Here is a 23334-nt window from a genome sequence, read left to right as displayed (position 1 = left end):
TCCTGCTACTCCTGCTGACTCCGGAGCAGCTAAACTGAGTGGGGGAAGCGGCAGCAGCTTCTCTGTGGAAAGTAAACAAGTGTTATGTTGCCCCTTGCGGCAGCAAAGCTGTATAACACTACACAGAGTGGGGGAAACAGGGAGCACCGCTTCACCTCGGTCTTCAAGGTGCCAAATCCTTCTGAAAGCCTGCACTACCACTTTCCCCTAACAGGAGCCTTTTTTGTCTCGGCGGAAAACAACATGGCCGACGCTGCAGTCCAGTCCGACGGAAGAAGCGGCGGGATTGTGGTAATTAAATGCGAAAACACGACAGGGAATGCACAAGTGCTGCATGGCGTCTAACAGCGCAGGAAAAAGTTTACTCATTCATGGACAAACTCGGCTGCTGCGCATTCAGACAACTTTTGCGCACCTTGTAGATGTATTTCATTTAGAACCACATGTGATTTGGCGCAAAGCTCGTGTTTGGTGTTGTTTGATGCGTAAACTGCAACATAATGTTTGCGTTTCTCTCTTCCCTCCCAGATTAACGATGACTGGTCAGGCTACAGTTTAGACCATTTAAGCTATCCAGCTCACTACTCCGGAGATTTAGACTGTGTCATGATTCCGCATGGGGTGATTATGGACAGGTACAACACCAAACTAACTCAGACCCTACTACATAACGAATACTGTTGGAGCTCCCCAGATGTTTCTGCAGGGATTCCCCTGAGGTTGCATGAAAGCTATACGTGGCTTACGACAGATCAGAGGGATGTGGAGAAGATTTAGAGGATATCATTTGTTGTAGACAATGGTGTGGTATGAAACTGTCGGGATTTTGGCATATCTTCTATAAAATGATCACTGTAAAGCTCAACAACTCACAAACAGACAGAGCACTATGCCACACAATCCCCTGTAGTTAATGTCATTTTGATTTAATGCAGAAAAATGTTAATGTGCATCTGAATCTTGATCTGCATCCAAATGTGAAAGACAAACATGGGATACATGTGTCAGAATATTTTTCAGTCAAGGGCAGTTCAAGGCTTTGTGATAACATTGAAATCAATATGAAAATATCAATACTCTTTTTTTCCAATAGTGACATATCAGGATATGGCACATGTTTGCAAAGTCAAACAGAATATAATCAAATCAATGTCCAATGCAATGAACTGTTTTTCTGCTGTTATGAATTACATGAGACAAAATTCTTCACATGTAAAACAAGAACAAGACATTTCTAAGTTAATAATGCTCATGCAACTAACAATTATTATCTCTATCGATTAATCTGCCCATTATTTTCTCCATTAATTGTTTTGTCTATGGAACCTAAGAAAATACTGAAAAATGCCATTTATAATTTCCTACATCCCAAGACGACATCTTTAAATGTCTTGTTTGTCCGACCAACAGTCCAAACCTCAAATGTATTCAATTTACTATCATGTCTGACAAAGAAAAGCATCAAGTCTTTACATATAAGAGGCTGAAAGTCAGCAAATGTTTGCTTAAGAAATGACTAATGCGATTATTCGATTATCAAAATAGTTAATTTTCTGTCAGTTGACGAATCAGCTAATCGTTGCAGGTCTTGTAAAAATCATTCATTAGGCCTACAGTAACAATAACAACAAAACAATAACACAAAACATTAATTATAATAATATTATTCCGTTGAAAGTTGAATATTGCCCAGCTGTAGTAAAGTACCTTAGTAGTGCAAAAATGTTCAAAAATGCTCCATCCTGCCTTAAAAAAATGTTTAAAAGTTCCTAGATCTGCACCGAAAACTGTTCTTTAAGCATCCACCAAATTGAACTGAAATTTGTTTATATTTTTGAGATAGCATGCTAACTTACAAAGACGCAGACAGACAACAAACAGCAATGAAAACATGGCAGATGTAAACATCACTTTGCCGTCCTGGACAGATCGTTGTGAAAAAATACTCCTGGAAGGCGTGATAGTCTACAAACATGCATCACCCACAGCTGTGAGCTTAAGCCCTGTAAAACAAGACTGCAACTTTTCTTTAGAGGAAGTTCATCTTTCACGTTGTTTACAGGACAGAACGTCTGGCTCGAAACATCATGGACGACCTGGGGGACCATGACATCGTGGTACTGTGTGTGCTGAAAGGAGGCTACCAGTTCTGTGCCGACCTGTTGGACAGGATCAAGGCTCTTAGCCGCAACTCCAACCACACAATCCCCATGAGGGTCCACTTCATCCGTCTCAAGAGCTACCTGGTGAGCCTCTGCTCACTGCTGCACAGACAGCACTCAGGTGCTGACAGTTTGACTTAAGTGCCATGTGTGAGAATGGAGAAGGCACTCTTCATGCTTAAGATTATCAGTCATGATGAGTCCCATGACTTAGTCAGAAGATGTGTGAGTTATGATTTATATAACATTATGACAGTGGTATCTTTGTGTAACTTTGTCTTGAATGTGCTGTTTGCATGTGGCCCACATGCAGTCCATGCAAAGGAGAAAAATACCACAATGAAATGAGTATAGCGATGATATTATGTGATGGTGCTGTGCTATAAAATACATATATTTTAATTCATCATTTGTTTCAAGTTTAGAGATGACTCCTGTCCATCTTTAAGAAAAATACTACGGAAAGCCAAAATAATGTGCTTTACTTTCCTAATTGACATTATATCAAAGTAGGAATCACATCTTTTTAAAATTAGGAATATACCCACATTTTTCAGGATGACATGTTTTTCACTGTTTTTAATCACAACAGGGTCTAACACATCTAAACATTCATAAAAAACCCTTGCTGCTTTTTGCTTATCTGTATTTTTATTTCCGCAGAATGACCAGTCGACAGAGGATCTCCACATACTGGGAGCAGAGGATTTGTCTTTTTTAGCTGGAAAGGTAATGTTCTTTTTATCTACACCACTGAAAACAGCTTGACTTTTAATAAAGCAGTCCAGTGAAACATTATAATAAGATCTATTACAATAAAACACTGACAAGTGGCATGGAGAGGGTGGGTGTTGATAGATGGCAGCCTCAAGAGGGCAGCCTTCCCTTTAATCTGCTGTCTCCCTCTCCATCCTGAGGAAATGGTTCAGCGCTGCTGTAAAGGAGATCAAAGATGGCAGTTTCTGACAAACCCATCGGTGATCAGATACCAACTGTTGAAATGTAATTGTTTAAGGGCCTCTTCCACTTTTTCTCAGTGGAAGCAAAATGTAAAATCTGTGTGAATGGGAGGATATACTTGCTATCATAGCAGATCAGGAGGATGACAGCGGTCTAGTTGTTACAGGCTCACTCTTCATCTGCTTGTCTTGTTATTCAGTCCAAAACCTAAATACACACATTTTAGTGTCACATAAAACAGAGAAAAGCAGCAAATTCTCATATTTAAGAATCTGGATCTGTTTTGGCCTTTTGGCTTGAAACATGACTTAAATAATTAATCAAGTATTAAAAGAGTTAGTTAGTTCATTAGTTTTTTTAATTTGCACATAGCTTATACACCAGCATTTAAAACATCACTCTCCTGAATTAATCTCTCCTCACATCTTTGCATATCTGTGACCACTACTACAGGAGTCGTAAGTCAGTGAGAGTATTTTTAGGTAATATAAATCAGCTGATCTGAACACTCACAGTCACACACACCCCTTAGCTGAGAACACACACACACACACACACACAAATATGCCCTGTAGCCAGGCATGGCATAAATGCCTGAAACATGAATAGGATATGAGGTAGTAAGCTTGAGTCAGTGCCGGCTGCTTTGCTCACAGTATTTGAAGTGTGCTTGTGAAATCCCTGAGCTCCCTGTGATGTACAACTAAATTTAGCCGCCTGCTTGTGACGGAGTGCTGCGATGTTTTGCTGGAAGAAGTGAACTAATTGTGTGCCGTGTTTCCCACAGGATTTTGTGAGACTGTGGTGGGTGGACCTCGGACCCTCTGGGGGGGGGGGGGTGCTGTCGTTGTACTGGGGGGGTCTAGTGGTCGTGGGGTTTGGAAGTACTCCCCCAAGAAAATGTTATGTTATTTAACTAAAAAACTATGCATTTTACATTATTTTAGACTATTATCATAACAATATTAAATTAAAAAAAAAAAACACACAGGTTGTAGTTTTTCAGATTACACTCTGACATTAGCAGGAAAAAAGTGAAACAAATAAGCTAACTGATGAAGTAAGCGCGATGTCCTGAAGTAATCCTTCACATTTTTGTGAGTGATCGCGCTGCATGCCATAAAAAAAATAATAATCACAAAATAACATTGGTTAAACAAGGCTTAAACAAGTGAAGAGATATGAACTGTGATTTGCTCGTCCTCCCAAAGTCAGGGTGAAGCCACTAACCAGCTGTAGGGGTGGGTATCCTTAGGATTGTATCTTTATCGTATCCATACTATTATCGGCCCGGTTCTTTATCGATACTCTTGCCGGTTCTTTTTCATTACTAAAGAATTGGGTTTTGTTATTATTATTAGGATTAGAATTGATTTATATTTATATATTATAACTAAATATTGTTTCTAGAGCAGCAACAGTAAAGTTTACAACAGCAAAGTCACTAAGTACACTCAGTAATATCTCACTGGAAACAAATCTAAAATGTCAGTCAAATAAATAACATTCCTGACATCAAAATATGAAGAACACAGTCAGTGTCAGTCTCCCTCTGCTGCTGGTGTGATCACGCTTGTGTAGAGAGGAGGGGCTGGTTTGTCTCAGCTAGGTTTACAAGAATTTGCCAAATTTTAAGATTTGCGGCAAACTAAGATAAACAGTTAGACTACATACAGACAGCTTTCATTTTAGCTTGTTCGTAACAATCCGCTATTAGCTTAACAAGCGGGCTGCGGACAAAGCAGGTGGAAATATTGCTTTTCTACTTTTTTGAAAACGTTACCTTCACTTCACCTCCGCCGCAGCCTCTCTGCTCTGCTGTCCGCTGTGTGTGTGTGTGTGTGTGTGTGTGTGGGCTGACGGACTGGGAGTGAGATGCTTTGCTGAAGCAACAGCGCAAAACACAACGTTAGAGATCCTTTATGTCAATATGAGAAATGTAAAAATATTTTCGGTTTATTATGAGACTGTGGCAGGCCGCCACAGTCTACGTAATTAAGGCGAAACACTGGTGTGACAAGGAACATATTACATAGTTCATGTTACGCCTTCGCCTACCTACAGTGTATCTGATGGACAGTAGCTTCCCTTTTCTGCATGGACTTTAATACATAGCTTAATCCTTTTATATTTCTCCAGGGTTTACTGCACTCTAAATACATCCATATGAATAATGAGGCCTAAATAAAGCAGGACTGCATGCTTGGCTGAATCCTTTGTTTGAAAAGTAGAGTAAACTGCAAACAGTTACATATTGCAGTTAAAGTTTTTTATCTTGACCTAACTAAGTTGAACTGAAGCGTAGATTGTGACTCTTAATATAAATAGTGCCCAGTTGTCTCCAGTTGATTAGACAAACATTTGCAGAATCTCAGCTATTTCAGTGTGACATTCAAAGGACTGTAGGGACATAGGTTTCCAATCTGGGTGAGGGTGACATTTTTCTGCTGCATTCATTTCCTTACATAATCACTGATATCATAAAACCTTACTGATGTGGCGCTTGCTTTAATAAGCAGTGGTTGGTTATTGCTCAATTGATAGCCCATGTTTAAAACACTTCAAAAGCTCATAGATGATACTGAAACCTGTATTCAAAAATCCTTTGTCACTTTTATTTTTACTTTAAGTGTATAATTTGTTAGTGTTTAGATCACCGGCTACATAGTATTTTTTTTTGTTTGTTTGTTTTTTATTTGTGTGTGCGACTGTTATTTTGGAATATGTGTGTGGCTGATAGAAGATATAGCCGTTTATCTGCTCCTAACCAAAAATAATTGTTTGCTTCCCTCCCTCTTTTCTCTTCCCAACATGCTCCCATAAGAATGTACTGATCGTGGAGGTGAGTCAACCATGTTTTTGCTTCTCTGTTTCCTCTTCATTAAACAGGCCTATTCTATTTCTTGCCATGGTTGGTTATCCAGGTCAAGAGGAGTCATTTAAAGTTTTTTTCTCTTCTACAGGACCTGAGTTCAACGTGAGGAAACTTCCTAATTGGCTGACCTATATTTGGAAAATAAGAGAGCTGATTTTTCCAACATGATCATAAACCTTCTTTTGTTAGCACGATAACTGAGTCCTGTATTTGGAGGAGGTACACTAGGGAAGAAATTACATTTACAGAAAAGAAATCAATATGGTCATTCAATGATGGTTACTTACAGTATGTAGACATTGCATGGTTAAACAATTTGAAACAACATTGGTCATTAGTCAGTGAATATGCCTTTGCAGTTCATAGTTCATGGCTACTAGAGTCTTGTATTTTCTTTAATTCTTTATTCAGTGCAATATTAATATAATATAATCCTTTTATATTATAAAAGGATTGGTTGCTTTAAAACAAATTTAAAGCTGCTGCCATTTTTTTTTCAAATAACAAAGGATGAAATGGCCATGTATAATGTGAAAGAAGATGCTTATAGTGATGAACCCACACAGAACTATCACCTAACTCTAGTTTCTCTCAGCTCTGAGGAGCGTTTTCTTTCAGCTCTTTGTTTTGGTTTTATGGCACACAAATGTACTGTTTTCGTTTGGCCTCACTGCCCTTATATGCACATCTGTTTTCAGCCGGAGCAGGCTGCTGTTTTCAGCTAAAAAGTTCTGAGAAACCCACTGTATTCTACATGTCCGGCACCAACCAGCAGACAGACTTAAAGTGAAAGTTAGCGACTAGCTGTTTGGAGCATTTAGCAGCCAAACAGCCAAAACACAGCTAAAAGAGAGTGAATATTGGACTTATATTCATCAGGTAACAGAGACACGACTCCAAATAAATACTAAAGTCGCTAAACTGTTAGCCAAATCAGCTTTATAAGATTATAATATGTCAATGTTGTGTTTACAGCTTGTTGCATTGCCTCCAAGTAGCCAAAAAAATCTAATCAGAAATACTTTATTGATCCCCAAGAGGAAACTCTTTTTTAATAATTCAGGTTTAACTATTTAGATACTGTAATTGAATAACTTTTTCATGTACTTGGACTTTTTTTTCCTAAAATCAGCTTTTTTACTTTTGATGGAAGTATTAAACTACACATCACAATTGAGATGATATGCCTTTTAAGTTTTTTTCTTCAAGCCTCTTTTCCAAAAAGCTTTTTTTATGAAAAAACAAACAAACAAACACAGTTCGACAGTTCGTTCCACCAGTACTTTTACCTCTTCCTAATGCAAGAGGTCAGAGGCGTTTTTGTATAAAACATCACGTGTTGGTTTTTTAAATTCCGTTTTTTTCAGTCAAGTCAACTAATTTTTAGAGAATCCTCAAACGGTTAAGTAATACAAGTACAGTGTGACCATCTTCTTCCTTTTCACTTGTACTCCAGTGTGAGATGAATCTGTGTGTTGTTGTTTTTTGTCTGCATTTCTGTATTTGGCAATCTCTTGCTTTCTCAATCCAGTTTTTCTATCTTTCCCTTTACAGGCCATTGTAGGCACCGGAAAGACAATGAAGACTCTCCTGAAGCATGTTGAAGCCTTCAGGCCCAAAATGATCAAAGTAGCAGGGTAAGTTATGGCTGTAAAGACCTCAAAACAAAACCAGCCAAGTTGTCCTGCTTTGTGAATCACTCAATGTCCGCTTTCCAGTCTAGACAGAGAGAGAGAGAGGGACAGAATAAGTGACGCAGGTTTCAGCTATTACTGTTTTAAAATGAATACTTCCCCTTGATGTCCTATGCGACAGGTAGAAAGGGATATTGTATAATAATGTCTGCTTTTATTTCCCCCAGATTGCTGGTGAAGAGAGTGCCACATAACTCAGCATGTCTTCCTGACTGTATGTACCTGACCAACCCTTTTATGTTTATGAGTCAGTGGTTTATTCACATTTAAAACAATTGTTGCAGTTTGTTAGTCAGTGAGTCAGTGGACTGTGGAAATACTTGCAATTAATGTTCCTCTTTGTCTTTAATTTCAGATGTCGGCTTTGAGATACCCAATCGGTTTGTGGTTGGATATGCTTTAGACTACAATGAGTATTTTAGAGACCTAAATGTAAGTCAGTGCCTTTTTTATTTTAGACAACAGTGACTGTTTAGAGGAAGAGCTCATAATGAGTGTCTAGTAACACTGACCACCATGCATGCATCAAATAGACATTTTTGTATTGCATGTCATATTTTTGACTGCCTTTTTCTTTTTTCTTTTTTTAGCATATCTGTGTGATCAGTGAAAGTGGGAAGATGAAATACAAGATTTAAAAAAAGGACTGCAAAAGAGGCGACTGTCACACAGATGTCATCTAACAGCAAGCCTAAACATTTTCCCTGTGATGCTATTCACTTAAAGCTGCTATCGTGACATTTGATCTCAAGCTTCCCTTATTTTGTTATAACATTCCTTCTATGAAACGTGTATCTGTTTTAACAATAGACACTGACATTTACCTGGTAATTTTAGCAAAGCTAGTACATGCTTTACCATGTTTAACAGTTGCATCCTTATTCTTCGTGTTTACAGAACTGATTCACAAGGAAAATGTTTAATGCTAGGGTAGTGTTACTGTTTGCCTTGGTTGGTTTGACTCTAACACAAATGCATCTCAGTTTTACTTCTTGTATGCAATGTAAAGAACTTGATAATCATGACCTGTATGAATGTGATTTTTTTAAGTCTGTGTGTGATGAGGTAACAAAGGAAAGAAAGTAGTTTTTTATTAGGAAATTATTGGTAGAGGTTTACATTTTCTTCACCTGTACATTGCCCTTTTGATGTTTCATTAGGTAGTTCTCCTGCTGTCACCTTTTAATGCTCAGGGGCACACAAAGTAGTTTTGTAAACACCAAGTGCGCTAACTATACCTCTTTTTGTTTTGTCAGTATTTGAGATGAAGTGGGATAATTTTGTCATTTCTGTATTTCCTTTTATAATTTAACATATTCGTAAAGTATTTTTAACATTTATGTTCTGTGTTATCTATCACTGCATTATTGTCACATTCTCTGTTGACTTTTCAGACGTTGATAAAATTTGTTTAAAGCGGTGTCTTGGTTGAGCTCAAGATAGAAAAACCTTGTGTACCTCACATGTTTTTCTTTAGCTGATGATATACAGTACAAAGGAGGGCTCTGGGTCATTGAAACATCATGTTCAATGGCATGTTTTAATAATTTCTTTTTATACAATCCTTACGTGTTTTATGGTATTAAGCTGCTCTGGTTTTAAGACTGGCCAAAGCTGCATGCTGAAACATCAGGTTACCATTCTTTTGTATTAAAAAATAGGTAAACTTCAAATGAACTAGTAAAAGGAACAAAAGAGAGTCCATTGTGTTGAGCTGCTGTGCTCTTTGTACACACCTGACATATGACTCCCAGCAGGGAACACAAAGTGCCATAAAGACAAAATAGTTTTTTGTTGGTACTGAGGTCTGCTGGAGATTAGTGACTTGACTCTGACCTTTTTAAGAAAATGTATCTCCAAGAAACTTGACAAAGTACTCCAATAGAATTACATAATTACTTTTTCCGGTAGTGGAAGAAGTATTCAGATCCTTTACTTAAGTAAAAGTAGCAATACCACACTGTAAATATACTCCATTGTAAGTAAAAGTCCTGCATTTAAAATCTTACTTGAGTAAAAGTACAGAAAAATGTACTTAAATTATTATATTATTATATATTATTATATTAATGGATTATTATTATTACTGATGCCTGAATGTATAAATACCATTTTACTATTGTAGCTGGTTAGGTGGAGCCAATTTCAACTACTTTTAATAGTGTCAGGTGTTTTAATTTTTAAGAATACATAATATTTTATAAGCTGATCATCTGTTTTGTATGTGAAACAAACTGAACATGCAAAGAAAATAGTAACTAGCTATCAAATATATGTAATGGAGGAAAAATAATATTTTCCTCTGAAATGTTGTGAAGTATAAAGTAGCTCAAATGGAAACACTCTAGTAAACTACAAGTATCTCAAAACTGTACGATACTTTGTTAAATGTACTTGGTTATATCTAACACTTTTTTGGGTGAAGTAGTTCACAGAAATGTTCTGTCTGTAACATTTACAAGTTATTTTCTAAGGCTTATATCTACAGTAGAGCCCCTGGAAGTAGAACTGGCTGGACAGGACAGCTTTGTGAAAGTCTCCTCTCTTAGTTGACCTCTGCAACAAAAGCTGCCAATCCCAAGAACAGGTGCTCCCTTATGTTGGAGAGGAATAAAAGGGACATTTATCAGGGCCCTGAGAATCTGAGCATTTACTTTAGTCTACAGCTACACTGTGTTTAAACTTGTGTGTAGTAAAGGACTGCCAGTGTTAAGTATTTAATTTGAATTATCTGTCTTGGGGAGTATACAATGGCAGGACGTTGAGAGCAAAGATTATTATACAGTGTGGTATGTGTGAACTCACATTCCGCATCCACTGCCGTCGACATGCCAGCCGTGCTCGACCTCACTTTGAACCAAGACATGTGACTCCTCGGTCAGACTTGTTATTGATATGAAACGAAAGCGGGTAGGATTTTGAAGAGCCTGAAATGTGGACTTCTCACACAGCGTGTCTGTGTTACCTCTGCTTTGTCCTGCTGAGAGAGTGTGCTCTATACTCGTTGAACTCCGTTGGAACGGTTAGAACACCACCTTTATACAGTGCAACGGCGACTTTTTGTAAACCCGCACCTGATTGGCCCGGCCACATGCAACGCCGCTTGTGATTGGCTGAGAGTTTCCTGTTGACCGAAGGTGGACTCCCAGAGAGTCGGGAACACTGGAAGCAGAACATTCCAGCTTCAAAACGGCACGACCATGCGCCTGCCTGAGTGGGGTTGAAATCACCGGGAAGCCGTTTGTACTCAAACTATATTAAATTATGACAACGCCTGGCCATCTTGGAGCTCCCACGCTATGATTTTACTTTGTGTACTCGCTTTTATGGACAACCGCCGTCGCTGTTGCCCGCCTGTAATGACGCTTCGCAACTACACAGGTAACTTTGTTTAAACTCCAGTCGTTAGCATGGATGCTAACCGCAGCCTGTTGCCGCAGTTTGGTTGTTGCTTTTGCCCACTTTACAAGTTTTACAGGTGGCGTTCACACATTATATAACGTGGAAAGTGGCTACAGTGTCTTATATCGCCCGTTTAACTTTTTTGTGCCGGTATTTTATTAAAAGTAACAAAGGAAAAGCTACATTTGTTGGTCGCTGGAGAACAACAGCTCGACACGCTCTGTTCGTGCCTGAGTTGCCTATTGATCTCAACCAAGAGAAATTCTAATTCACCATCTCCGTATCACATCACCATTGTTTTTATTATTGAAATACAAACACTATTTATAGCGTAAGGGACTTATGCTGTATAATCCCGGTTCTATTGTTTTTTTGGTAACTTTTATTTCGCCCTGCCTCCCGTCTTCAGTCCACTTGTTGCTGGCCATTCATTATGCAGCGCTGACTATCCACGTTGTTGTGCTTCAAGCTGTTGACAACAGGCCTAAATTGTTGTTGCGTGAATAATGCGGTGATGATGTAGTTTGTCACATCACTGTCTTCAGCATGTCCACAAACCATAAAGTGATACTCAATTAAATATTCATTTTGCTTGGAGTACTTTTGTAACAGTCAGCAACTTTGTTAACTAACTTGTGCTCACAGTCACACATACAAGGGTCACATATTATTACTCTTATTAACTCTAACTATTATTATTAAGTCTGCCTGTTTCCTATCATCTCAGTGTAAAGCTTTCTAAAGTCGAGACACACAAACATCAGGTAGAAAATAGTGTTATGTTAGGGCCTGTTGCATAATGTTGATAGTCCAAAATTAAGCACGGATGGTCTTCTATTATGCGTTAAACAACTGAGGTATTGATTCATGTTGTTTTACAGACCCTTGAACAGTATGAGATGCCATATCCAAGTAGTTAATTTAAAAATCCTGCCCGTAATTTAACAAAGCAACATGCAGTAATAACGTGTCTGCACCTTCTCTCTGTAACAGATGGACTAAGAAATCAAGCAAGAGTGGAGGTGTAAATTGGACAGAGTGGAACATATTTTTTCCATCCTGTTGGAGCTACCTTTTCGATGTGGGCGTTCACGGATAACAGGATTTTAAGTGAAGTTGAATGATGGCATCACACTGGGTTCATTCTTGTAAGGATGATGAGAGACAACAAGCAAGATCTTCTTTCTGTGAGGTAAATGCAACACAACTCAAACCCCAGACTTTGTATATTATTTGTAAAATGATGAAGGAAATTTTTAAAATGGTGATCATTAAATTGATTTTTTGGGGGGGCAACTGACTCTCTGGTTTCCGTGTCTTCCCTCTCTGTTTGGTGTTGGTGGGGGAGTAATGTGTTTGACACTTTGGCCCAGCTGCTTGTAACAACTACTGTTGGGTTTTTTTGCGCTTTGTCTCACCAGTGCTTCATTATTTTGGTTCTTTTGATAGTTACAGCTTTTAGATTTATGTCACAAGTTTGTCCATGCTTCCTATTTTAATTTATTTTATTTTTTTATCTATCTATTATTATTATTATTATTATTATTATTTTTTTTTTTTATCTATTTATTTTAATTAGATTTGAAATTGTAATCAAACTCACCACTGGAGTAAGTGGGAGGAGACAATGACATTGATGCAGTTTATTCAAGGCCCATCTTTCAGATTTTTAAGCTGTGACCCCAGTAAAACCAGACAGGACACCATCTGCTCCTCTGAAAGCTTGTTGCCTGAATGAAGACCTTTATGGTAAACTGGGCAGCAACCCGTGTTCTTTGAGACAGAAGGGCACCTATTTATAGAATCCATAGTTTTCTTTCATTCCCTCCATTGCCTTTAATCTAATATTCAGCTCTTCACTTAAACCTCCCTGCTTCTATGTGAATAGTCTGTAAATGAGAGATGTTAAGCTCCTCATGTTGTTACTTCTAACAGACTTGATGTACTGAATTTGATTTGAGATCATTGGACAGAGCACAGGAGAGCAAAGGATACCTCTGTAGTAAACAAGATAATAAATCAATTAAAAAATAATAGACTCAGTCTTATTAGGTTTGTTTTCAATTTATTTATATTCATTTTCTTTCAGAGCCCTGAAAATACATTTTTGATATTTAAACACAGTTGGAGCTCATTCAGAAGTCCTACCGCAGACACAGCTTGTGTTGCATCCCCATCTTTTTCACTGTCACAGCTAACAAAAACTCAGATGATCTGCTTACCTTTTGTTATTACGACCATCTGCATACAGCCTCTTAACATCTAAATGAGTTTAATGAATGAATCTAATAGCACCTAACAATTCTGATTTCAAAAAATGGGCTCATATTCCCAGAAAATAGCTTCAGGCAGTATACAGATGTCAATATTAATTGTGAAAAAAAATGTAAAATTGCATGACAGAAATAAAAGTATTCCCTTGTTGCATTTTAGAAAAAATCTTTTGCATAGCACATAAGTTTTTTTTTTTTTTAAGTTTTAGTACCAGGGTCCGAAATCAACACCCGCAAAGTGCCAAATGCTGGTTTGGCGAGGGAAACTCGGAGGGCTATCGGCCACATGGGCGGGTAAATGTTTGTACCAAAATAATCACGTAATAACAAACTATGCTGAGAGTCTCCACCGCGTTTCATTTACGGGCGCGCTGCTTCTGTCCTCTGCTGTCCATATGTGTTTTTACGCGCGTCTAAACAGTGCCGTGAAACGAACTGACTCGAGCGCTCCTAGTTTCGCAGCGCTGTTTATCGTACGGGGCATCAGGTACTAGCTAAACTATCACTTGCCACTGGGATGCTGCTGCAACCCGGTATCATGCCAAAGCGTGTAATACACATGCCGGTCCACCGTGGCAGTGTCACGTTTTCAACACGTTCTCATTCCGCAGACATGTTAGCAATAATACATTTGCAACGTCCGGTTAGACTTTCAAAATAAAGCTTGCTAAGAAACATTTCAGGTGACGGTCGCAGTTTAGATTAGTTTAGGCACAAAAACTACTTGGTCAGGTTTAGGAAAAGATCATGGTTTGGGTTAGAATAACTACTTCCATAAAACATCACACACTAATTATTGGTTTCATGTGGGAAATTAAACTGTTGTACATGCTTTTATCTCCTCACGCCTTGATTATTGTAACAGCCTGTTCACTTGTCTTAATCAAAAAACTCTGAAACGACTGCAGACTGTACAAAACTCAGCTGCTCACCTGTTAACCAGGACCAAGAAGTACGACTACATCACACCTGTTTTAGCCTCTTTACACTGGCTCCCTGTTGGTTTTAGGATTGATTTTAAGATCTTGTTGATTACTTTTAAGGCTCTTCATGGCCTGGCCCCAGATTATATTTTAGACCTTCTAATCCCTTATGAACCCTCACGTAGTTTGAGATCTTCGGGCAGGGGTCTCCTGTCTGTTCCTGAGTCCAGGATGAAAATTAAGGGGGACAGAGCTTTTGCTATCAGTGCCCCGAGGCTCTGGAACAACTTGCCTGAAGAAATTAGGTTGTCTGAGTCAGTGTCTTCGTTTAAGTCTCGTCTCAAAACACATTTTTATCTGAAAGCATATCCTGATTTTACTTGAACTGGTTGTTTATTTTACTGTTTATTTTATTGCTTCTGTGTATTTTATGTATTTTATTTCTTTATATTTCGCCATTCACTGTGGTATCTTATTTCTCTTGTTGTGAAGCACTTTGTACTCTGTTTTGATAAGTGCTCTATAAATAAAGTTTTATTATTATTAAGTTTATATTCAACATAATACCTTATTATCTCAATGAAATGTACAGAAATGAATGTGACACAAAAAGGCAATTTATTATTTTGGCTGGTAAAAAGAAATGCTTGGCTGGTGGATTTTTTTCATCAACCAGTCCACTTGGCCATTTTGTCAAAAGTTCATTAAAGACACTGGTTAGTACTGTGTGAGGAAAAACCTCAGTACAATGCAGTCAGTGAAATCCGTCTTTTAGCAACCCTTCTAATAAGGCTACCACACAAACCAATTCATGTGCTAATTTTGAGCCGGAAACCCCCTGGAGTCTCTGGTCCTGGGATTTTCTGGAAATGATGACACTGTGGATTTAATGACTTAAGAATTTCCCTAAAGTGGATGTTTTTTTAATCACTTTATAAATGTGCAAAAAATCAAAACAACTTCTGATGGTCTCAGTTGACAGAGCTCGGTCAAAAGATGTTCAGTGATAAATGGGTGTGCCTTTGTTTTTATTCAGAGAAAACATGGCCTTGTTACAGTAAACAAGCAGCAGGAAGAGGATGTGTTACTGCCTCAAATGTAGTGTGAAGCACAGAGAGACCCCTTAAACAAAAAAACTCAAAACAAAACAATTTTTTTTATTGTGCTGCATCACAGAAAATAATATTTTGTGATTAAACATATGTCTATTCTATTTTTCTGAAAAACACATTTGACTGAAAATATGAGGAGCAGTCTGTTAGCTTGTCTCTGTTGTCTCCCAATGGTAGCTACTTTCAAGCTTGTAAGACAACATTTAGCCATTTGTACTAGTCATGCAGTCTTTTCTCGTCTTTTGACCTTTTTACAACCATTTTGATAAATGGCCTGGTAGATAGTGCTTGTATATATTGTGCTGGCAACAATAATCAAGAATTTTGTCTTTGGCTTTACTGGTTGTTTGATTTTTCCTCTACACTGGAGAATTTGTCCGCTGTATCAGCTGAATAGTGCATGGTATTCAAACATTACAGCTGAATCCAAGTAGCAGACAGAGTTGGCTTAATGTCTCTTGGTTCCTCTGGTCATATATTGAGTTTGCAGCACAGAGATTAGTTTGGATGGTGATCAACCTGCTGTATGTCTGTGGCAGGATTTTCTGTAATAGCCTGGGGAATTTATTGTATCAAACTATGCAATTTGTGCCTCCTGTATGATGAGTAGACTTTCATGGTTCATAATACCTGCACTTCAGCTTGTTATGCTCCAGTAGAACAGAAATTAGAGTGAAATGAATGACTGTTTTGGATGACGAAGCACGATCCATATTTAGCACTGCAGGGGGCTATTGACAAACAGACCCCCCTGTCCCCACAATCTTGGCCTCATTAAAGCTCAGTGTTTATCTCATTTAGGCTGGCTGCCTTTTACAGAACCCTCTGTGCAGGCATCGCATGGTATGTCTAACTGATGGCAGTCGGAAGGGAAAATTGACCTTCAATTGGATAGAAGAAGTCTGTTACTTCCTGTTGCCTTATGGTTGTGTCTGTGATGTCTCAGGGGAAAACAAGAAATGTGATTCAGTTTTTCCTCATTGCACAGTTTCTGTGCAATACAAAAATCCATGTCATCTTGAATCCGTTCCTTGCAATGTGGCAGATTAGAGATATGTGGTATTGGCAAAAACAATGGACCCAATGTCTTTGGTAAAAAAATCTTTAATATCAACATTTCATACAAGCCTAACTTATTTACAGTGCGCTGACAAAAAAAAGTTCAATGTACAGCTTTGGCAAAGCTTTGTGAGAGAAAGAACTAAACAGCTGTGTTTTTGAAACCACGCTCCTCGAGAAACCAAACGCATCAGTAATTTCATCCCGCTGACTTGTTACTACAGCACTCATTCTCTTTGAGAAGGCATGGTTGCTGGTATGTTTATTTTTTATTTTTTTATTCTACATTTAGACTTATGCAAGGGTGATGCGCAGCCTTAATTCAGTCACTGATATTGTTTCCAACAGATGCAATGTGGCATCCGTATGTTTTACTCGGTTGATTTTGGGTTGATTTTTCCTGGGTATTCCAGGAAGTGTGGAAATGCATATTTGGACCACAATCTATGACAGACTCTGTTTGGGGGCATTTCTTTGTCTAATACAGTACCACCAGAAAGAACAAACTCAGAAATGGTCTTAGAGTTGAATCAGTGTTTATCTGACACATTATAAAGGTACAATAAGTGTCACACTGATAATATTTCAGGGCTACTGTATTAGATTGCACCATATTGGGCAGGTGTGTATAGTATTGTGTCCATTCACTGTAGTTATTGAGGTCTACTGCCTGTACCAACACGTATGAAACACAAATTATGAATGTAAATATCAGTTTTAGCATGGAATTGGTTATTGCCCAACTCTACAATTGGTAAAATACATGTCCCCACAGTTGCAGAACCACAAGGTAAGTTTAAAAATCATGTTTTGACTTTTTTTAGACAATGATGCTAGAAGAATTGTAATGGAAAAGTGCCAGCATTTTAGAAAGACATCTTGCATGAACAGTAGCCACAGGCCAATTCTCTGTCCCATATGTATGTTACAACTAGAAGTGTGGCGTGCACGAAACACACATAGAGTAATGATGCTCCTAACCTTGTCTTGCACTACATGGCTGGAACGCCCAGGGCTCACCAGTGGCCCTCTGTATCATTATCTTAGGCTTTTCACAGTTAAGTGCTTGGTTTGGACGGGATGTGGTGTAGAATTTAGCAGCCCACAGAGAACTAGGTTGATTCACATTTTAAGGATGTGTACTTTTCTGATGTTTTTAGAGCTGATGTCATGTGGTGCTTGTAATGTGTTATTTGGTGATGTCAGCAGAGGTTTTTTAAACATGCAGGCCATGCAGTGTGGTTTCATAATATTTGTGAAATTCCAGTGTTTTTTTTTTTTTTTGTGTGTGTGTACCATAGACTGTATAAAAGAAGTGGACGTAGTCACCGTGACATCACCCATTGGTTTGTGGACTACTGTTTTGAAGCCTCGAGATTGGCGTTTTGGCCATCGCCATCTTGGTTTTTTGCTACCAGTGACTGGAAGTGACCATATTTGGACGAGGGGGTGGTGCTGGGGAGCATAGCAAATGCTAAGTAATCAGCTAATGCTAGCGCTAGCTAGGTTAGCAAGGTGCATCTATAATTCACGTTAACTGTGATATTAATTGGGATTCTAATTTTGGCTAGCGAAAAAACAAAGCTTCAAAACAAAATGTAGTTATCGGAAAAAAAACCTTAAGCCCTAAAGCATACCCTGCTTTATCGTCTATTTTACTCTAAATGTGACCATCGTTTTCAAAATGAACATCATGCTGTATTGAAGAAGACTTGAAACTAGCGATTGAGACCATAAACTCATTAGGAAACCGTTTACTGAGGTAATAAATCAAGAAGAGAATTAGGGTCAATTCCTCATAGACTTCTATACACTCTGACTTCTTTTTGCAACCAATGGAGTCGCCCCCTGCTGGTCATTAGGCATTTTTAAGGCACTTCCGCATTGGCTTCACTTTTCAGCCCTGGAGGTTGCCGCTTGATGTGTACATAGACTCTAGATATCAACATTTGTGGCGTGTAAACAGCATGCAGTGTTTCCCCTAAAATTTCTGATGTCAGTGGGAGGTATTGGTTTGCCTGCCCTCTAATCTCTGTGGTTTGGGGAACCACTGATGTAGTCATCTTACAATCTCTCAGAAAATGACCACGTGTACTCTGGATTTAGCATGTCACTTAATATGTTGGTACAAACTGTGTACCATATGTCAAACAAGGTTAGATTTTTAAGGGTATTAGTTATTTTATGTCCATGCATAGTCCATGCATGTCCATAGTGTGTAAAATATTACACGCTAAATAGAACTCTGTGAAGAGGTTCAATCTAAATGGATGAGAATGGGTCTGGGTTCGTAGCCACAGCTCAATCAACATTTCTGCACTGTGAAACACATGCAAGAAAATGTCTCCCTGAGTTGTCTGTAGCTCTCCATGACAGGCACCTCAGTGCAATTGTATGGTAGCCATGCATGTAGAAGACACCAGCCTTAGATACTGTTGTACTGGTGCTAGTATGCATTCATTCATTATTTGGGGTTGTGTTTACAGGATAAGGTTCAACAGATCCCAGGAAAAGACCAAAACCAACAGTCTGTTAGTCTTTCCAACTCCCCAGCCTGTCTGTGGCTCTCTGCCCCAAGACCATTTATTCATACTCAAGACTGAAATCCTTAAAAACAGGTCATGAATATATACTTAAACTTTTTTAAAAAAGTTTAGTAATGCCACACCTGGGCACTGTAGTTTTTAGCAAATGTCACGCAAACTGGAGTAAATGGTGCGTTTTGGGGGGATTATTTTCAGCTTTGGAATACATATTTGGTTATCTAGTGAATATTTAGCAGGATGTGGATTGACTCAAACAGTGCCCATGTACATCATAATGGAGGAACATGTCAACCAGTGCAATGGGTTGTTTTTTTTTTTTTTTTTTTTTTTAAATCGTTTTTGGACAACAATAGAGGTCCATGACACAGATGAATAAGCCACAGTATATCAAGCTTTTGCTACACAGGGAGTATTTGAAAGATCTATTCATTGTTGGTTTTGCTGTTTCCTTGGGATTTGTTTACAAATAGAAAAATATAGAATATCTCCAGACTAACTGGGATCTGGTGGTTGAAGTTAGTGTTCCCACTCTGAGACACAGGCCTTGTCACCTCTCCTCCCAACTGCGTCACCCATTGCAAATATCAGTCTAGCATTCTGGTGATTCATAAATGGGTGAGAGGCATTCATTTATGGGCAGGAGAGGTTAGCTCTGTATCTTGATGTGGGTGTTCCTTTCATGTGGTCTTCTTTGTAGACCCCTTTTTTTTTGACAAGTAATAATTTTCTCCTTTTTATGTTGATTCCCTTTTGACCTCTTGTCACTGTTATTTGAAAGCATGATTAATCTGGTCTATCAGGTTTACAGTCTTTCTTTGTTCATCCATCCTTAATAAAGGCTTTTTTGTTTTTTATTAAATAAGAGGAAATGGAAACCATGTGGGAAATGTGCCTGGAATTTATTGACCTGGAATGTCACAACAATATTAACTATGCAATGATAACACTGCTTGGCATGTGTCTGTCAGGAGGTCCACACCCCCTTCTGTCGTCCATGTCTAAAGATCAGAGGGTTGGAAATTGCCCTGTGCACTGCCTGCTAAATCAGATCCAGTAGCATGGGATTGGCTTGCCCTAGAGACATGAGGGGAGCAAAGCAGGCATTTCAAACATGTAGTTGATCTATTGTCATATCACCACAAGCGCTTCTCCAGGTATGGATTTGAATGTTTCCTAATGGCGTGAAGGCACCCAGACCTCGTACACACACAGACTACAACATGGAAATGCGAGTATCACAGAACAGCCAAAGCTTGGTTACAGTAAAACCTGTTTTGCTAGTTTCATCAAAATACATGGGTGTCAGCTGCATCTGCAGCTCTGTTTCCCAGCAGTAGTGCTGTGGGTCCTTACTCTCTACAGTATGCACGTTTGAACTCCTTATGTGTTCAACATCTCTGGTTGCCACTTAAACTACTACTATCAAAGTGCATTTTATCTTACTGCCTATTTCAGAAATATATGGTTGAAAAGTAGAAAAAAATTGGTTGCTGAGAAGCAATAGAACATTCTTCAAAGAGTACAGTTAAACATGCTTTAACTTGGTACACACCTCCAGGCACACAATATAATTCTAATGAACCACTGAGTGTGAGGCTGAATGTTCATCCTGTGACATACTTAGAGCAACTGGATGGGACGTGGGTGGTTTTAAGTTTGTGTGAACAAACTGTTGCTCATGTTTGTTTTTTGAAATGTGGTTTGGCTCATTCGCTACTCCCTGCAACAGCTGGATCAAGTGGGAGAGCTGTTCAGATTTATTTATTTCTCTATGGATCAAAACATACAGGTCAGATTTGCAGAATTTTTGTTTAGATTTGCAGCTGCATTAATCGCAAGTAAACCTTACAAATTCTGCTTAGGTTAACATGCAGGTAATTCACTGACATTTTATTCAACACATCTGCCCAGGCAGAGATAGCGTGAATGCAAGCTCATCAAATTCCTCACATTGTGGGGGAAAGTCTGTGCTTTGTGGGGGAGGGGATTTGTTTGAGACAGGGTGAGGAAAAATGCTTTTTTAGTGTGGAAATACAAGACAGTTTGAACAGAGGCGTTCCTGAAAGTCAAACTGGAACAGAGAATATGATATGGGGAGATCTGAGTAAAGGGGGGTGTTACTTCACACACGATACCACAAAGGTGTGAGGCTATAAATAGTCAGTAAACACAAGGGTGGGTGTCCAAAGCCATGAAGCCTGACATGCTCTACTCTTCACCTGTGAAAATGGGATACCATGACTTGACTGTATACACTGTACAGCTAATAATGTTTTTCAAAAGCCCATTCTCCTCTAATCCATGTCCAACTTAAATGAATGACTGTTAGTGTTAATTTACAGTAACTCCACTTAAAAGGTAATTTGTTGGTTTGTGTAAATTGGGGGTGGTTTTGTTTTTGGTGTAGTTTTAGTAACATTGTTTTTGGCTTTTAGCGCTGGGGGTTTCCAGCATTTACACTTTCAATTTCAAGATTTCATAGCAAAATTTTCAGCAGTTATCTCTCAGATCTCATTCTTGTCAGTGTAAAAGTGAAAGTAGAACTACTTAATTTAAATTCCTTTCTCCACCTTTCTCTTTGTGTAGAATGAATCTCCAGAGTGGACAAGCTTGGCTGATTCTCCTGCAGCACAATACCCAACAGAAGAGGAGTTCTCATGGCCGAGACCTAAAACTGTGCGTTTGCGTCGAACTTCCCAAGGGTTCGGCTTCACCCTGCGTCACTTCATTGTGTACCCGCCGGAGTCAACCATGCACTGCTTCCCGGTAAATTTCAGGATCGTATTACTTATGAAACTTGTCAGAAGCTTTCACGAGTTTCCTACACCTGAGTATTGTTTGCTTATCGTGTAAGATTACACTGAGTCAGCAAAAAGCCTGATACCTAAATTCTATGACCATGAGCAACAAAGTCAAGTAGTAAGTTGAGTATTTCTGTGTTTTTGCAGGAGGAAGATCATGGCCGCAGAGGTAAGCAGAAAAACTCAGTTGTTCCTCTTTATGCCTGGCTTTCAGCACTGCTAAGTCAGAGCAGTGCCTCTGACTTTTAATGACTCTTAATCCATCTACTCTTTGGCTCTTTTTGCTTCCTTGCGATTAGAACAGTGTATCTCCTGTGTGTTACTGACCTTTTGTGGAGGCATGAAAGGTTTGGTCAGCACCACCTGTTTCTGTCCTGCACTGACCCACCTCTTCATATTGTTTCACTTTGTTGTTCTTGCTGCTTTTTTCCCTCACCATAAAAAGGCTGCCAGAAAGAGATGGCCTCAATTTTGTGTGCTGTGTTTGTCTGACCCTCTTTCCCCTTGTTGTTCTCATACCATTCAATTTTTCTCTCTTCATAAGAGACACACCTCACATCAAACCCCTGACATAAGTTAATGTTGATTTGTTTAAATACAAAGTTACATAACTTAAATGCATTGTGTGACATAACTTAAAGATATTTACCAAATCCTCATAGTCCACTCACCATTTTGGCATGCCCAGTATCAGTGCTACATTTTTAAAACAAATGTTTGGGTTGTTAGCTTTTTCACAAAAACATAAGCAAAGGGTTTAGCCAGCAGTCATTTACAAATTACACATTTTGTAAAAGGATCCAGCAGGCCCTAAAAATACTTGGGAGGGAGGGAGGGAGGAAAAAAGGCCCTTACAGGTTTTGAAATTAAATGCATAATACTGAAGATGGATATTTTACATAAATAACTACAACAATTTACATCCAGAGAAAATATGATGGTCATATGTTTTGATGAGTTTGTCTGTGATGTGTAATTTTGACCAGTGTCACGTCTTATGCTAAAACATCACAATGTGACTCTTTGAATTTTATCTAGCAAGACTTTTTAAGTCATTTGAAAGTCTGAATTGAATTTCCAATCCTGTATGGTTGCCAAGGAGGCAACTTTAAACTTTGAAATCTTGCGTGAGATTCTTATTGGTGGTTTTGAGAAGACATTTTCACATGAAAATTGATAAAGGAAAAACATTAGTAATGTGATATGGTGACCTAGCAGGCAGAGGCGTTCTTAATTGATTACTCACACGCAACACTACAGTCAGTCAAGCTTAGATGTTTGTCACATGTCTGTAAAGCAGCCTTTTAAAGTCAGAAACACTAAGCAATATTACAGTAACCAAAGTCCAAGATTTCTTGTGTCATATCACAGTATTGATTTTATAACACTGTATCTATCACCCAGCGGTAGACGTGGGGCGATTTCACTGTATGGTGCAACAGATCATGTGGGCTGTTGTGTAGTATGACGTGGAGACACCACTCATTAGAAAGCAGACATCATGGAGTCACATGGTCATCTGTACAT

At 38.7% G+C, this 23334-nt stretch overlaps 2 protein-coding genes and 1 long non-coding RNA gene across 5 annotated transcripts in view; 2 read left to right on the top strand and 1 right to left on the bottom strand.

Annotated features, from left to right (window-relative positions):
- Positions 1-9554, top strand: LOC122887059 (hypoxanthine-guanine phosphoribosyltransferase-like). Of its 2 annotated transcripts, XM_044219899.1 has the most exons (9): positions 1-291; positions 529-635; positions 2063-2246; positions 2826-2891; positions 5947-5964; positions 7552-7634; positions 7859-7905; positions 8047-8123; positions 8282-9554. In XM_044219899.1, the coding sequence occupies exons 1-9, from the start codon at positions 85-87 to the stop codon at positions 8327-8329; spliced, it is 837 nt and encodes a 278-aa protein (XP_044075834.1). In that variant the 5' UTR covers positions 1-84; the 3' UTR covers positions 8330-9554. The 2 variants fall into 2 exon arrangements, with proteins under 2 accessions (XP_044075834.1, XP_044075835.1); XM_044219900.1 differs by lacking the exon at positions 5947-5964.
- LOC122887060 lies at positions 2921-10750 on the bottom strand. The gene is made up of 3 exons (XR_006380463.1): positions 10497-10750; positions 3241-3329; positions 2921-3096 (listed from the first exon to the last, which is right to left on the bottom strand). It is a non-coding gene; the product is annotated as an uncharacterized LOC122887060 (long non-coding RNA).
- A 113-nt stretch (positions 10751-10863) lies between these two features.
- arhgap21b (Rho GTPase activating protein 21b) overlaps positions 10864-23334 on the top strand; it is a 37994-nt gene continuing 25523 nt past the window's right edge. For both annotated transcript variants that reach the window (XM_044219890.1, XM_044219889.1), the window contains exons 1-4: positions 10864-11072; positions 12087-12285; positions 21593-21772; positions 21955-21976. In XM_044219890.1, coding sequence (XP_044075825.1) covers positions 12214-12285; positions 21593-21772; positions 21955-21976 — 274 coding nt within the window. In that variant the 5' untranslated portion in view covers positions 10864-11072; positions 12087-12213. The remainder of the gene's footprint in view (positions 11073-12086; positions 12286-21592; positions 21773-21954; positions 21977-23334) is intronic.

The sequence above is a fragment of the Siniperca chuatsi genome, linkage group LG13, assembly GCF_020085105.1.
Source record: "Siniperca chuatsi isolate FFG_IHB_CAS linkage group LG13, ASM2008510v1, whole genome shotgun sequence".
NCBI lineage: Eukaryota > Metazoa > Chordata > Actinopteri > Centrarchiformes > Sinipercidae > Siniperca > Siniperca chuatsi.
Note: the sequence above shows the minus strand (reverse complement) of the source record. Positions and strands in the feature narration are given on the sequence as shown.

What these genes read in the sequence shown, in the direction of transcription:
- LOC122887059 (XM_044219899.1), top strand. Translation starts at nt 85, where the DNA reads ATGTTGCCCCTTGCGGCAGCAAAGCTGTATAACACTACACAGAGTGGG. An exon ending in AAAATGATCAAAGTAGCAGG is followed by an intron (nt 7,635 to 7,858) that starts GTAAGTTATGGC and finishes TATTTCCCCCAG; the next exon opens with ATTGCTGGTGAAGAGAGTGC. An exon ending in AGTATTTTAGAGACCTAAAT is followed by an intron (nt 8,124 to 8,281) that starts GTAAGTCAGTGC and finishes TTCTTTTTTTAG; the next exon opens with CATATCTGTGTGATCAGTGA.